The following is a 13,046-nucleotide window of genomic DNA, read 5'->3' on the forward strand; positions in this document are numbered from 1 at the left end:
AATGAGCAAATGTGAAAACACCCTTAATTGGTCACAAAACATGCTGAGTCATAAAGAGAACGAGTATGAAAACAACCTAAGAATACTTTAACAAAAAAAAAAAAAAAAATGGTACAGGGATTAATCTATCTTCGGTCGGTGCAGGTGTTTCCGCTGCTCTTCTTCACAGCTCTAATATAAAACATTAGAAGCAGAAGGAAACTTAGCAGGTTTGTTTATATGATAAGTTTGTTTCCAATCCCACTACGGCCCCCCCAGAGCCACCGGCGCACCGTTGAAGAAGAAACTTTATGTTTTCAGCCTCGACTGTACTATAAAATTACATGAATACATCAGATTCAAATAAATGTAAATAAAAAGCTAGAATCTGATGGCTGTTATTCTGCAGTCAGACGTTCGATTTACCATGAAATATAAAATGTAAAAAAAAAAAAAAAAAAAAAAAAAAAAAGAATAATTAATAAATAAATAAATAAATAAATAAATAAATAAATTTCTTTTTTGTGTCAGGCACCGACCTGGGCTGTGGCGGTATGTCGGCGTGCTGCGGCTCTGGACGGTGTTGGAGAAGAGGGAAGGCAAGCCGCCGCATTCGGCCTCTATGCTGGAGAAATTTGCGTCGTCCTCGGGGTGAGATACAAAGCTGGAGTCAGACGGGTAAGTGGGCAGCACCTCACTTGGCATCAGCGTCGAGGATGTCCAGCGAGGCTCTATAGTCGCCTCCATGACCAAAATTCCTTCAGTTGTAGTACTAAACTGTAAAAAAAAAAAAAAAAAAAAAATTGGATGGATAGATAGATTATCAAATCAAAATATTTGGTATGAAATATCATTCTGATTGGTTAAAAAGGTTGATATCTTTTCCACTCTAATAAGAAATTTTTTTTGTCTAAGAAGTTTTATTATTATAATTTTATTTATTTTTTTTTTTGGAAGGAGCCTCCAGTTTCAGGGAGTCAGAGTTAAAGCCGTAACTACGTTCAGCTTTCCAGCACAGCACAAGAAAATGGTCTCATCAGGACAGAGGGCTTTGTGGTTTTCTTGAGAACACGCCAAGCTGCATTTTCTTGTCTGATTAACTTCAATGGGAGGGACTGTTTATAGCTGCCGTAACAGAACAAACCTATTTCTCTTAACGTTCCACGACTGTAACTAAATGTAACTATAAATGGATAAAGTGTACGACATGGCAGACTTTAATTAATTAAGCGTTTCGGTTATCGCCAGATTGTCGTGTCGTATGAGGAATAAAACGCAGCACGAATCGGCTGTTATTTGGAAAATGAACTCGTTTTCAATCGTTGTTATTTGTGTAACACAATGAATCGAAATGTTTTAAACACACGTCAAGATTAATAATAATCACGATATTAAAAAAAACATTATTTTAATATGTTCACATAATATCACTTTTGATATTTTATTTTATATTAATCACGTCTTTTACTATAATTGCTCAATAGCTGCTGATTATGCTGAACGTCTTGGTAAAAGACAGCAAATAATACACAAATACAAATAATAAACTGAGTTACAAACATCGTTATATCACAAGTGTTCAGCAATATGATATTTCTGAAGGTTCTACTTTAGTTCTAGGTTTTAGTTCAGTGCAACAATTCAACATTGTCATGCCAGCAAATACAAAATGAAGTATAACAGGAAGCAAAAACAATATAATTCGTCTTCCATCCAGCATCCGTCCTGCCGGTGCTTCTTACCTGGATGTAGTATGGTGTGGATGATCTCCGTGCCTCCAGGTGAGCAAGAGAGGTGAAAGAGCTACAGTTAAGAGCAGGCGTTGCTCTGAAGTGCTGTTGGTCCGATAAGAGAAAGTGAGGGTGGTGTGTTGGAGGTGGTGTTGGTTGTGGGGGTCAGAATGGAAAAGAGGGAGGGGGCATGGTGTAGGAGGTAATTTTAGAAAATTCTCTTCTGAAGACACTCCTCCTACACAAGTTAGTGCTTTGGAGGGAAGTGGCAGGGTTATATCCGCTCTGGTGTCATAACTTTTTATAATTCTGTATTCTTATAAACGCATGAGTTACTCAGGGCAGATGATCTTCAAAGATTAGAGCAGATAGAACAAATAAGGCTGACTTTAGGTGCAGAAGGACTAGTTATAGAGCATCGTGGGCCAAAAAACTCAACATTACACCGTACGGTGTTATACGTTTTTATGTCGTTTAGAAGAAGTTTTATATCGAAGCCATGTATTGTGAGGCATTAAATTTTGGGTAGTTCAGGTCCTTATCACACCAGAGATATGAGCTGATTAAAGCTGAGTTGTGGTTGTTATTACATGGTGGGATTGTGCTCCAAACGGAAGTGATACATTTAACCATTTGTTTACGGCGTCCCGAATCGTAGACCGTTCATTTATCAGAGTAAATCACCCTCAAGGCAAAATAAATGTTATATACACCATTATCCTGATGTCTGTTACTCTACTGAGTGTCGAGTCCTTTCCAGTCAACATGGATGACAGTAACACGTGTAGTGTGACTCAAGCATCGGTGTCTGAAACGTCTACACAATAAAGTTTAATCCTAAACTTCAATAATAATAATAATAATAATAATAATAAAATAGTAACAAAACAAAACAAAAAAATACATTAGACTGTAAGAAATATTTCTTTATCTTTAAATAAAATGTATATTTGAATATTTGATTTTTCCCTTTACAATGAAAATTGCAAAAAAAAATAAAAATTTGTGTAACGTTAAAATAGCAATTATTTTGCAAACACGTTAAAGTTTTTTAGCAATGTTTTTACACAGTACTCCATAGAAAAAGTCCAAAAAATACTTTGCATGCAATTCATTTACATCCGTTTATGTTTTAGAGTTATTCGTGCAAGGAAGGGTTAATTAATCGCTAGTTGCTAGCCGAAAAAATAAGTAGATGAGTCGGATCGCATCTATAAATAATAATACAAAGCGATGGAATAGTTTTTTAAAGTGTTTGTGGTTCCGTGATACTGATGAGTCAAGTAAGGAGGAAATGAAAAAGTCACCCAAACCAACTTAGACCATCCAAATACCTGAGACAAATCGAGCAAACAAAAAGTGGTTTGGGTCACTAAAAAATAGCTGATAAAAGATGCAAAACACAGCTTTCTATGTACCGCAAGTGCAGCAGATGAGAAGATGAGAGATGCAAATAGCGAGAAAGACAGCAATCATTTTGAAAGATAGTCACGGTGCACTGAAACAACAGCTCCCACATTCAACCCTGGCTTGGAGTTGATTTGTTAATCAAAGCAAACTGTTCCAGTTTCCTTTGTTCATTCAGTTTTCAGGGAAGTGAGAGAAATGACGGACGGGTAGCTGGGGCAAAGCTGAACCATAAGCAGGGCTGTTATTAATCGTAAACGTATTCGTGCACAACACAACAAGCTTCGGCCTTCTGACGCCGTCACGGAGGCCCACGAGCCGTAACGTGTCACATCATTTAAATACCTGTTTTTTAAAAGGACTACATACACTGAACTAAAAGTAGCAAGATACAGCAATATACAGTACAGTCCCAGGTGAGACTGTATTGATAAAAATCAAGCAGCCCTATTCATAGTAACTGCAGCAAGCAAACTGGTGCCATTTTGCATTGCACAGATAACAGGGGGCCGTTTCCTCCAAGGCTTTTGAACAATGCAACGTTTGGGAGGGGACTTTTTTCTCTCTCCCACCAAAGTGTTGCTGAACAGATGAGACCTGGATGATACTGGTCTTGTCATTGTGGATGATCCAGAGAGAACAACCCAAGTGAAGTTTGGCAGTTTTCTGGACTTATCTTTGTAGAAATCTGCAGCATTGCATGAGACTAAACTGCTAACAACAACCTGAAACTTCGTTGGTGACGATCACGTTTTCAGTAAAATTGTAAATACTGAGTAATAACAGTAAGATATTTCTAATAGTCTGTATTCTGCTCTCCTGAGACACAACAATTTGGTCAGGAAAAAAACAGTATTATTGTACCATCAGGCCTCAGATCCCCACCCCATCCCCCACCTCTCTCTCTCTCTCTCTCTCTCTCTCTTTCGCTCTCTCTCTCTAGAGGAAAATAGAGAGAGTGAATGATGTACATAAAGACTGTACAAACTTCTAATATGTTATTATTTATATTTAAGGGCTACTATTGTCTTTTAAAATGATTTACGTTACAGACTTCATGCTTAACGTATCTTCATGCACTTGTTTGCTTGTTTCATCGACTCCAAAGTTTAATAATCGTCAGCGAGGATTTTACAGTTTGACTTATAATAAATATAATTATACTAATTATACTAAAACTCTGTCGTCACATCACCGGCTGTACTTACTTGTCTGAATTATCAGTCACTTTTTATTCGCTCGATATAGAAAAAGAAAGAGAAATTCTCCTTTTCTAGTTTATTTAGTTATTATTTTTATAGAATCGTCCTAGAAATGTCGCTCTGACTACAAAGATGGATTGAGCGTGATATTATTTTCAAATGGCATTTTGAAACATTTCTAATTAGAATGTTCATTCCTGACACACAGCACAAAAGTCGACAAATAAAAAATGAACACATTTCTCCATCCACGTGCCTCCACTAAACAAACTAGTGTTGTGTCTCAAAGTTGTAGTTTTTCTTTTACAGTTAGTGTATGAATTAAAATATATATATATATATATATATATATATATATATATATATATATATATATATATATATATATATATATATATATATCAGAGGTGGGAGTAAGTCACACATGTGCAAGTCACAAGGAAGTCTCAAGTCATGAATGTCAAGTCAAAGTAAAGTCGAGTCTTTTTTTAATATTTGTCAAGCAAGTCTCAAATTTCCGACTTAAGTCTGACTCGAGTCATATGTCATATGACTCGACTCCCCCATCTGTCTGATATATATATTTATATATATATATCTCATGTAACTTTCATTAGTAGCAGCCTTCTGGATTTTCTAGGTTACTAAATATTTTTTTAACCTAAGGTCCGAGGTTTTTATTTGAGACGCAGCTCATGACGACCATCACAACGACGGTCAGCGGTGTGTTTAACAATTTCGTGCCAGAAATCGAGACACATTTCACAGTTCTTGGAAACCCGATGGACAAGGACGTCTTTGATTATGATGCGTCGTCTAGTGAACGTCAAATGAATCTGCCTGATGTACGTTAGATAGGCAGGTGAGTGAATGGGTGAATAACACCGCTCACATAGTCATGCTTTCACATACACAGGCAAAGTAATAAATAAATAACACTGATACTTCCCAATATCCAGATCAGTAAGCCAGGGCAAAGAATATTTCTTTGTTTTTTTTATGCATTGTTATAGCGACAATAATAATCGACAATAATAATCGAATGCTGCAATAGTCTAAATTATATAAATATGAAAACTAAAAAAAATGTAGGGTGCTGTAAAAATTCGTAATGTACGTTAAGAGTCAAATAATTTTGTGAAACCCTGAAGTAAACTATATATATATATATATATATATATATATATATATATATATATATATATATATATATATATATTTAGTTGCTTTAGTGTAATTGCAATAAGAACACAAATCATTGTAAATATTGATTAATTTATTTCAAATTTATAAAAAAAATAAGTAAATACAGCTTGACCAACAAACCCAAAGTGGTGTGTGTGTGTGTGTGTGTGTGTGTGTGTGTGTGTGCACTGCCTATACATGTAAATATATAATTTATATATTTACATGTATAACTTAGTAAATATATAATTTAAAACAAATATATATTATTTAAATGTAAAATTTCTATGGTATATTTAAAACCATATATTTTTTGTTTTAATTTATATATTTACATGTATAACTTAAATATATAATTTAAAACAAAAAATATATGGTTGACATTATATAAGAAATCAATTCATTAGTAGCTGACTAGACAAAAGCATCATGATTTTTGATTCAGTTTATACCAGAAGTGTTTTAACGGACTATCGATGCAGATCATTTCTCTGCTCTACTGACTGTAATAGTAGAAGTGTGAACATGAACGTTTCAATTTAAATAAGTTTATGGCTCACTTAAAAAAAATAAAATAAAATACAGTAGAATAAAATAGAACAAGATACAATAAAAAGGAGGTACAATGGAATTGGCTGTGCAATACTCATTTTTACTCAGGGGCTCATTTTTATTAATAAACCGATTCATGAAACGATATTTTGGCGTGCAAAGTGTGTCTTTTTTTGTGTGTGAATTATCTAATAAAAATCGATCACAGCGTGATAAAGTAGCCGTTATATAGAGCGTCCTCTATTACCTGTGAAGCGACCTGCAAGCAAAACGCATCCTCTTCCCCGATCCAAACTATTTATAATTGATGAATTACATTTCACAGAACAGGTTCAGATCTGAGCTGCTTTAATTTCTTTAAAATGAAGGAATTAGTGAGACTACTGCAAGTCACGTATAAGATTTTAAATGAAACCAATACTGATTATATAAGTGGTCTAGAATAATGTTTAAAATTACAATCTGCATTTTTAACATGTTTGAGGACAAATAAAAATGATTTATGTTAGCAACAAGAAAGCCGAACGATCGGAGGATAAACTTCAGCAAGGTTTCTTCAGTACGTTATAGTCAGTAGGGTGCTGCATCCTCTCTATGACCTTTTTAAGAGATGACATTGCACTATATAGAAAACAGGGTGTGGTTTCAGTCATGTGCTGGCTGTTTGCTGTTATCTAAGGCGTCGTTGATTCCCATGAGCCACCACTGTTGTGAGGATTATGAAACTGGCTTTGGTTCAATAACTCGTACAGTAATGCTACTGTTGTGAGGTGAATGCACAGCGGAAAAAAATATATATATATAATTCGTTCAGTTCATTCTAAATTGGTTTGTTATGGTTGGAAAGTAGCCATGTGTGAATAAGCAGCATTAAAATCCTATCCCTTGTCTTTTGGGCTATTTCTGATTAGAAAGACATTTAATACTCTTGCTGGTCTTTTATATGAATTTTATATTCATATATATATATATATATATATATATATATATATATATATATATATATATATATATATATATATATATATATATGCAACAAATATAAATAAAAAACACCACAAAACACAGAGGCAGAGCTGGAAGGTCTATTTACAGGAAGTTAAGCTTAAAATTCAAATCAGTAGTTCTGACACTATTTAAATGTGCTCTAAAGAATAAAACATCACACGCTTATTAGGATCTAAACAAGCTTTACAAGCGCTGTAGCCATTCTCTATAGCTAACATTATTTAAATCACGATAACGGACATAAAACCTTGAAGCCTTGAAACCTTGATAAATCCACATTCATAATTAAATTAATTCATTACCAGCAGGAAATATGTATATTTTTGTATATCTTTTTTCAGATGTCATATAATATTCATTCATTCATTCGTTCAGCCTGTGCCTATCTCAGGCGTCATCGGGCATCAAGGCAGGATACACACCCTGGACGGAGTGCCAACCCATCGCAGGGCACACACACACTCTCATTCACTCACGCAATCGCACACTACGGACAATTTTCCAGAGATGCCAATCAACCTACCATGCATGTCTTTGGACCGGGGGAGGAAACCGGAGTACCCGGAGGAAACCCCCGAGGCACGGGGAGAATATGCAAACTCCACACACACAAGGTGGAGGCGGGAATCGAACCCCGACCCTGGAGGTGTGAGGCGAACGTGATAACCACTAAGCCAACGTGCCCCCCGTCATATAATATATTCATGAATATTTTAAATATGCAAATCGCAACTACAAAGTCAGCTTCTGTGCAAAAAAACGGCATGATCTGGGAAGCATGGCTTCATAAACACCCCCATGTGTGTGGTTGGATCAGACTGGGATCCACTAAGCTCTCGTGCAAAGGCCGCTCCACCGAGAACTCGTACGGGGGCTGCAGTCGCTGGCGAGAGTGTTTCCCCCCACGCTGAGGGATGGGCAGCTCTGAGTGATGGGCAGGGAGCGGGTCTGTGAAGAAGTAGGGATGTAGTAGAGCCTGAGGAGTGAAACAAAACGGAAGGAATTGACAGTGTCCTTCTGTAGTATTGGAAAATTTTTTTTAGACATCTGATGTCCAACTCAGCTAATAACAGTGAAGGTGAAATCAGTCTATATAGAAAATAGTAGGATTTTTAAATATAATATTTACTCCTTGGTCTAATGAAGTTCCTTTCCTTCAGGTCATTAACAACATGTTCGTCGCTGTTGATTCTATTCAGTAAGACAAATCTCATTCGGTGTTGTTTATACTGTATAGATTTCCTTGTGTCTTAGGAAACCTTGTGTATTACACAGCAGCGTTTACAGATACTGTATGTCTTACACGCTGATCCACTGCCTTTCTGTAAATACAGGCAGCGCCGTTAAAGTTGTGTCAAGTTGCGACTTTAAAGTCAGATCGTTTGCGTTCACACACCTGTCTGGCACCGATCCTCTGCTTGGATGGATACACGAGAAATTTCTTCAACAGGTCAATGGCCTGAGGGGACGTATCGGGGACGATTTCCTCCAGAGGGATCGGCGGGTTATCTTTAAATGTTATCTTGTTGTAATCTGGCAACTCTGTAATCTCCTATAATAAATAAATAAATAAATAAATAAATAAATAAATAAATAAATACAACTATCCTTTATTAGAAGCAAATATAACATCACTATGAGCACTAAATGCACAGATCTCCTTACAACTGTAATTAAAAATATTATTCAGTGAATAAAACACTTCTGCTGTGATGGAGGAATAATCAACATCAGTTAGTGGAGTCTGTTACCAGTGCAAAATTGATTAATTTCATGTGACAGCACAACCTGTAAAATCGGTTGTCTTAGGACGTTATTTTAAGTGAGCTTAAATATTGATATGTCCAGGACTTTGGATCGTTGTTGTCTTTAAATGTGCTTTATAAATAAAATTTGGAATTGATTCGATGCCGTTGTGTTTTATTACTTTTACACCACAGCAGTATGCCAACAGTTACGTTTTTAATTTATTATAAGGATGAAGGATGAAGTTTTTGTCCATTTATTGTTGCATTGAGGTTGTTGTTATTGTTTTTTTTTTCCCCTCGCTACTTACAGCTTTACCCCTGACCGTTACAAAGGGCTGTCAGTCACAGTGAAGGAGGCGTGACTTTCTATTTCCATAAGCTGTTGCATCACATTGCACTGCAATACATCACAGCAAAATGGCTCATAGTTTCTATAAATTGATGACAGATGATGTATCTGGTTCTGCACTGTATTATCTTGGAAGAAGACACCCACATTTGATAGATCCATAGCTGCAACCCAATCCCTACAAAATGAATCCAGGTGATAATTTTGCACTCTAGTCACATCACTAGTGCATCTTTCATTACAAGATCTCATATACCATGTAAGGCATTGTTGGTTTAAATCACAGAGTCTTCTTAAATTCCTGAGCCGAGGATTTTATATGGGCATATATTTAGAAGAACATTAGAGAAACCGTGGAGATGGAGAAGCTCACCGGCCACACTTTCTGGTTCGGAGTTCCCAGGACACGGAGCACACAGCAAAGCTGCTCGATGTCATTCTCCCCAGGAAAAAGAGGAGAGTTATTCAACAGCTCCCCAAATATACAACCCACTGCCCTGCAGCAAGCACAAGCCAAACAACAGGTCAGGGGTTAGGAACCAACAGCGAACAGAGATTCACTAGAGATTTCGTGGCACTTGTGAAACTGTCACCATCTAGTGGGCGTTTCAAGTAAATACAGATATACAGACATCGCTTGGGGTTAGTGTGTGCTGAAAGAGGTGGCTGGGAAGCAAATATTTATCCCCTCAAAATGAATTAAACATAAGCTTCTGTAATACATTCAGATTGTTTGTACTTAATGAAATTAATGCACCAACGAAAACCTAAAGGGAATTTATTCAAGTTTATTTTTTTTTTTAAATAAATCATGACACAATATATTGGCACACCTGCATTTAGTACTTTATGAAACAGCCCTTTCCCAGCATCAGCTCACGTCCTTGTCGTCTTTTGCCCAATAACACTTATAGCCCTTAAATGTAACTTTCTCTTATGTACCACCTTATTAATCCATTAGATATAACGATAAGATTTTAAAGATTCCTTAGCAAATCTACAGCTCACAAAATTCTCATATAATGATTTTTCTTTTGCCTGTTAAACATTTTTTTTATTATTATTACTGATCTTGCTTTTTCTGGCGTAATTATAACAGGGTAACAGAGGTGACACTATATATTAAACACTATTTACACACCATACTGCACCTGGACACTTTAAGGACACTTTAACCCTGGACTCGCACAGCACAGTACCACTTTATATACTTTATACACTATATACACTATTTACACACCATATTGCACCTGGACACTTTAAAGACAATTCTTTAAAAAAACCATACACGTTTATGTATATGTATATTTATGCATATGTATACACATTATTTCTCCACGTATATATTTTATATAGTTTTCTACATAGTTTATACTTTTTTTTATTTATCTATCTCCTTTTGTTTGTTTTTTTTTTATCCTAAATTGCATTCCTTTTTTTTTCTTTCTCTATGCTTATATACCGGACAGTTGCAAAAAGCATTTCACTGCCCTGTATGTATGTGTATGTGACAAATAAAATTCTGATTTTGATTTGAGGTCTAAAAATAAAAGACTGCTCCTTTAATGCATGTTTTTCTGTTGGAAATAGCAACCAAGGAATCTACTCCATTGTGTAAGAGTTTGGGTAAAATTGAGCAATTTATACTCATGAACACTTAAATGATCTTGTTAATCTTGTATAACTGTGAGACAGAGCTGTGAAAGAACATACCAGAGATCCACTCCTTCGTCATATTTCCGAGCACCGTAGAGAAGCTCTGGAGATCTGTACCACCTGTGACAACAAAAACAGGCTAAGAATCAGTTCACGTCTTACGCACAAACACAAGGTCAAAATATACCCATGAATACAACTAACACTCACCTTGTGGCCACCTGATGACTGTAAAGCCTTTCTCCGTCGTTGGAAAAAAGCCTGGCCAGACCAAAATCAGCAATCTTTAAATGACCTGTCGAGCTGATTAGAAGGTTTGCAGGCTTCAGATCCTGTGTATAAATAAAATATACACATAACATATTGTATTTTATAATGTGGAGAGACAAGGTAGAGACAAAAAAAAAAAGAATACACTTTAAGGATGTGGCGTTATAGATAAACGATTAAAGACAGCGTGGGGTGAAGCAGCATTACTCTTACCACCACCACCACCACAAAGTTGATTATTTTCCACTAACATCAGGCATGCTGTTGTATTAAATTCTGACCAATCAGAAGAGAGAACTCCTCAGCGATGTAGTATAATTTGATTTCAATTTAAATTCACAGTTGCTATTTATCTATTACTTCCATCCAAGTCAGTAGTCGAATCTGTTATCATTCCAAACGATTGATATCTGAGATGACGGCATTAAGCCCAAAAAATAAGAGAGGACTTCAAATCATGAGTATACACACACACACACACACACACACACACCCTGTGCATGATGGAGTTCTCATGACAGAAGGCCACCCCTTTGAGCAACATCATCATGTAGCCCTTGACCTGAGACTCGGTCAGGGGTCTCTGAGAGTTCCGGATAACCTCAGACAGATCCGACAGCATGTACTCAAAGACCAGCACAAAACCGGTACCGTGTGGGAACACGTCCTTTAGCTTTACTACCTAAAAGGAGAAAATATACCAAAAAGAGATATTTATTAAAGAGACATACGCCAAAATATTGGGTGGAAGGACCAGCAAAGCTGTGGCCTTTATGAATCATTTCTAGTTCATTTAAATCATCGCTGTAGACATTTTAAATCCTTCAAATCTGGAGATACCAAGCTTTACGTAACCAAGCCCATGTGTTAAGGGGTCCTGAAATGACCTGGATTAACACTAGAGATGTTAAGTGAGCCCACAAAGGCTGTTCCTGCACGTTTACCAGAATTACGTGTGACATAAAGCCGCATTTTTGCAAGCTGTTACACACACTCACATACGGGTTATCTTCAATTTCCTGAAGCGCTTTAATTTCTCTCAGTGCTTGGTTGGGAATCCCATCTTCTAGCTTTCGTAGGGCCACTTTCTTGAGTGCCACGGTCTCTCCTGTCTACAAGAAAAAAGGAGGTTGACAACAGAGAAAGCTGATGATGTTCATATGTGTACGTAAGTGTATGTATGTATGTATGTCCATGTGAGTGGATGGAGAAATGACACACAGAGACAGATAGGAAATGAAAGACCTGGGGCATGGTGATGTTGGTGAATAATGCAGAATAGACAGTGCTGCTTATTTGGGCTTATTACACTTTTATGGCAAATTCGGCTAGTTTTTGGAATAAGGTTGCAGGGAGGAAAAGCGAGTTTGGGGATTTTTAAAAAAAAAAATCTTTTATTTTTGAGCTCAAGACAAATCAGAATCTAATCAACTTCCACAAACATTGAATTTGGCATTGAATAAATGCAGATAGCGTCTACATGCTGCAAAGATTTGGAGAGGACAGTGAGCGGATGATGGTCGATGGATAATGCAGAGAAAAAACACACAGCTTTAGCACGCGCACAGGTGAGTAATATTACCTGTGCGCGTGAGCTAGCTGTCTCTACTACGGCTACTTACGGCAACGAGCCTTAAAATCGACAAAAGCACGAAAGACAGCATCGTTTTGTTTTTACCTCGATGTGTTTGGCCTTGAACACAATTCCATGAGCTCCTTCACCAATCCTACCGAGAATACTGTACTGATCCATAGCCAAAGCGGCTAATCCGTAAAGCTAAGCTAAGCTAAGCTATGCTAAGCTACCTTTCTTCACCCGATGTTTCTATGGAAACAAAAACATGGCGTCACGGCAAGTCGGAAGATCCAAACTTCGGGAAGACGGCGTTTTAGATCATATCATAGGACCACGAACCAACTCCATAAACCAGTGTCCAGTTCACTCTAAATTGGTTTATTA

The 13,046-nt window shown here is 36.7% G+C and overlaps 2 protein-coding genes across 2 annotated transcripts in view; both read right to left on the reverse strand.

Annotated features, from left to right (window-relative positions):
* The window catches only part of gata1b (GATA binding protein 1b), a 5,716-nt gene extending 3,830 nt beyond the window's left edge, over positions 1-1,886 (reverse strand). The window contains exons 1-2 of the mRNA XM_060882064.1: positions 1,722-1,886; positions 519-756 (exon numbers count right to left, since the gene is read on the reverse strand). Coding sequence (XP_060738047.1) covers positions 519-726 — 208 coding nt within the window. The 5' untranslated portion in view covers positions 727-756; positions 1,722-1,886. The remainder of the gene's footprint in view (positions 1-518; positions 757-1,721) is intronic.
* A 5,236-nt stretch (positions 1,887-7,122) lies between these two features.
* On the reverse strand, positions 7,123-12,894 carry cdk20 (cyclin dependent kinase 20). Its single transcript, XM_060881367.1, has 8 exons — positions 12,765-12,894; positions 12,085-12,198; positions 11,580-11,768; positions 11,027-11,148; positions 10,874-10,936; positions 9,534-9,657; positions 8,460-8,615; positions 7,123-8,039 (listed from the first exon to the last, which is right to left on the reverse strand). Exons 1-8 carry the CDS (start codon positions 12,837-12,839, stop codon positions 7,848-7,850), a joined length of 1,035 nt encoding a protein of 344 aa, XP_060737350.1. The 5' UTR covers positions 12,840-12,894; the 3' UTR covers positions 7,123-7,847.
* Positions 12,895-13,046: the final 152 nt, after the last annotated feature.

The sequence above is a fragment of the Tachysurus vachellii genome, chromosome 11, assembly GCF_030014155.1.
Source record: "Tachysurus vachellii isolate PV-2020 chromosome 11, HZAU_Pvac_v1, whole genome shotgun sequence".
NCBI classification, from domain to species: Eukaryota; Metazoa; Chordata; class Actinopteri; order Siluriformes; family Bagridae; genus Tachysurus; species Tachysurus vachellii.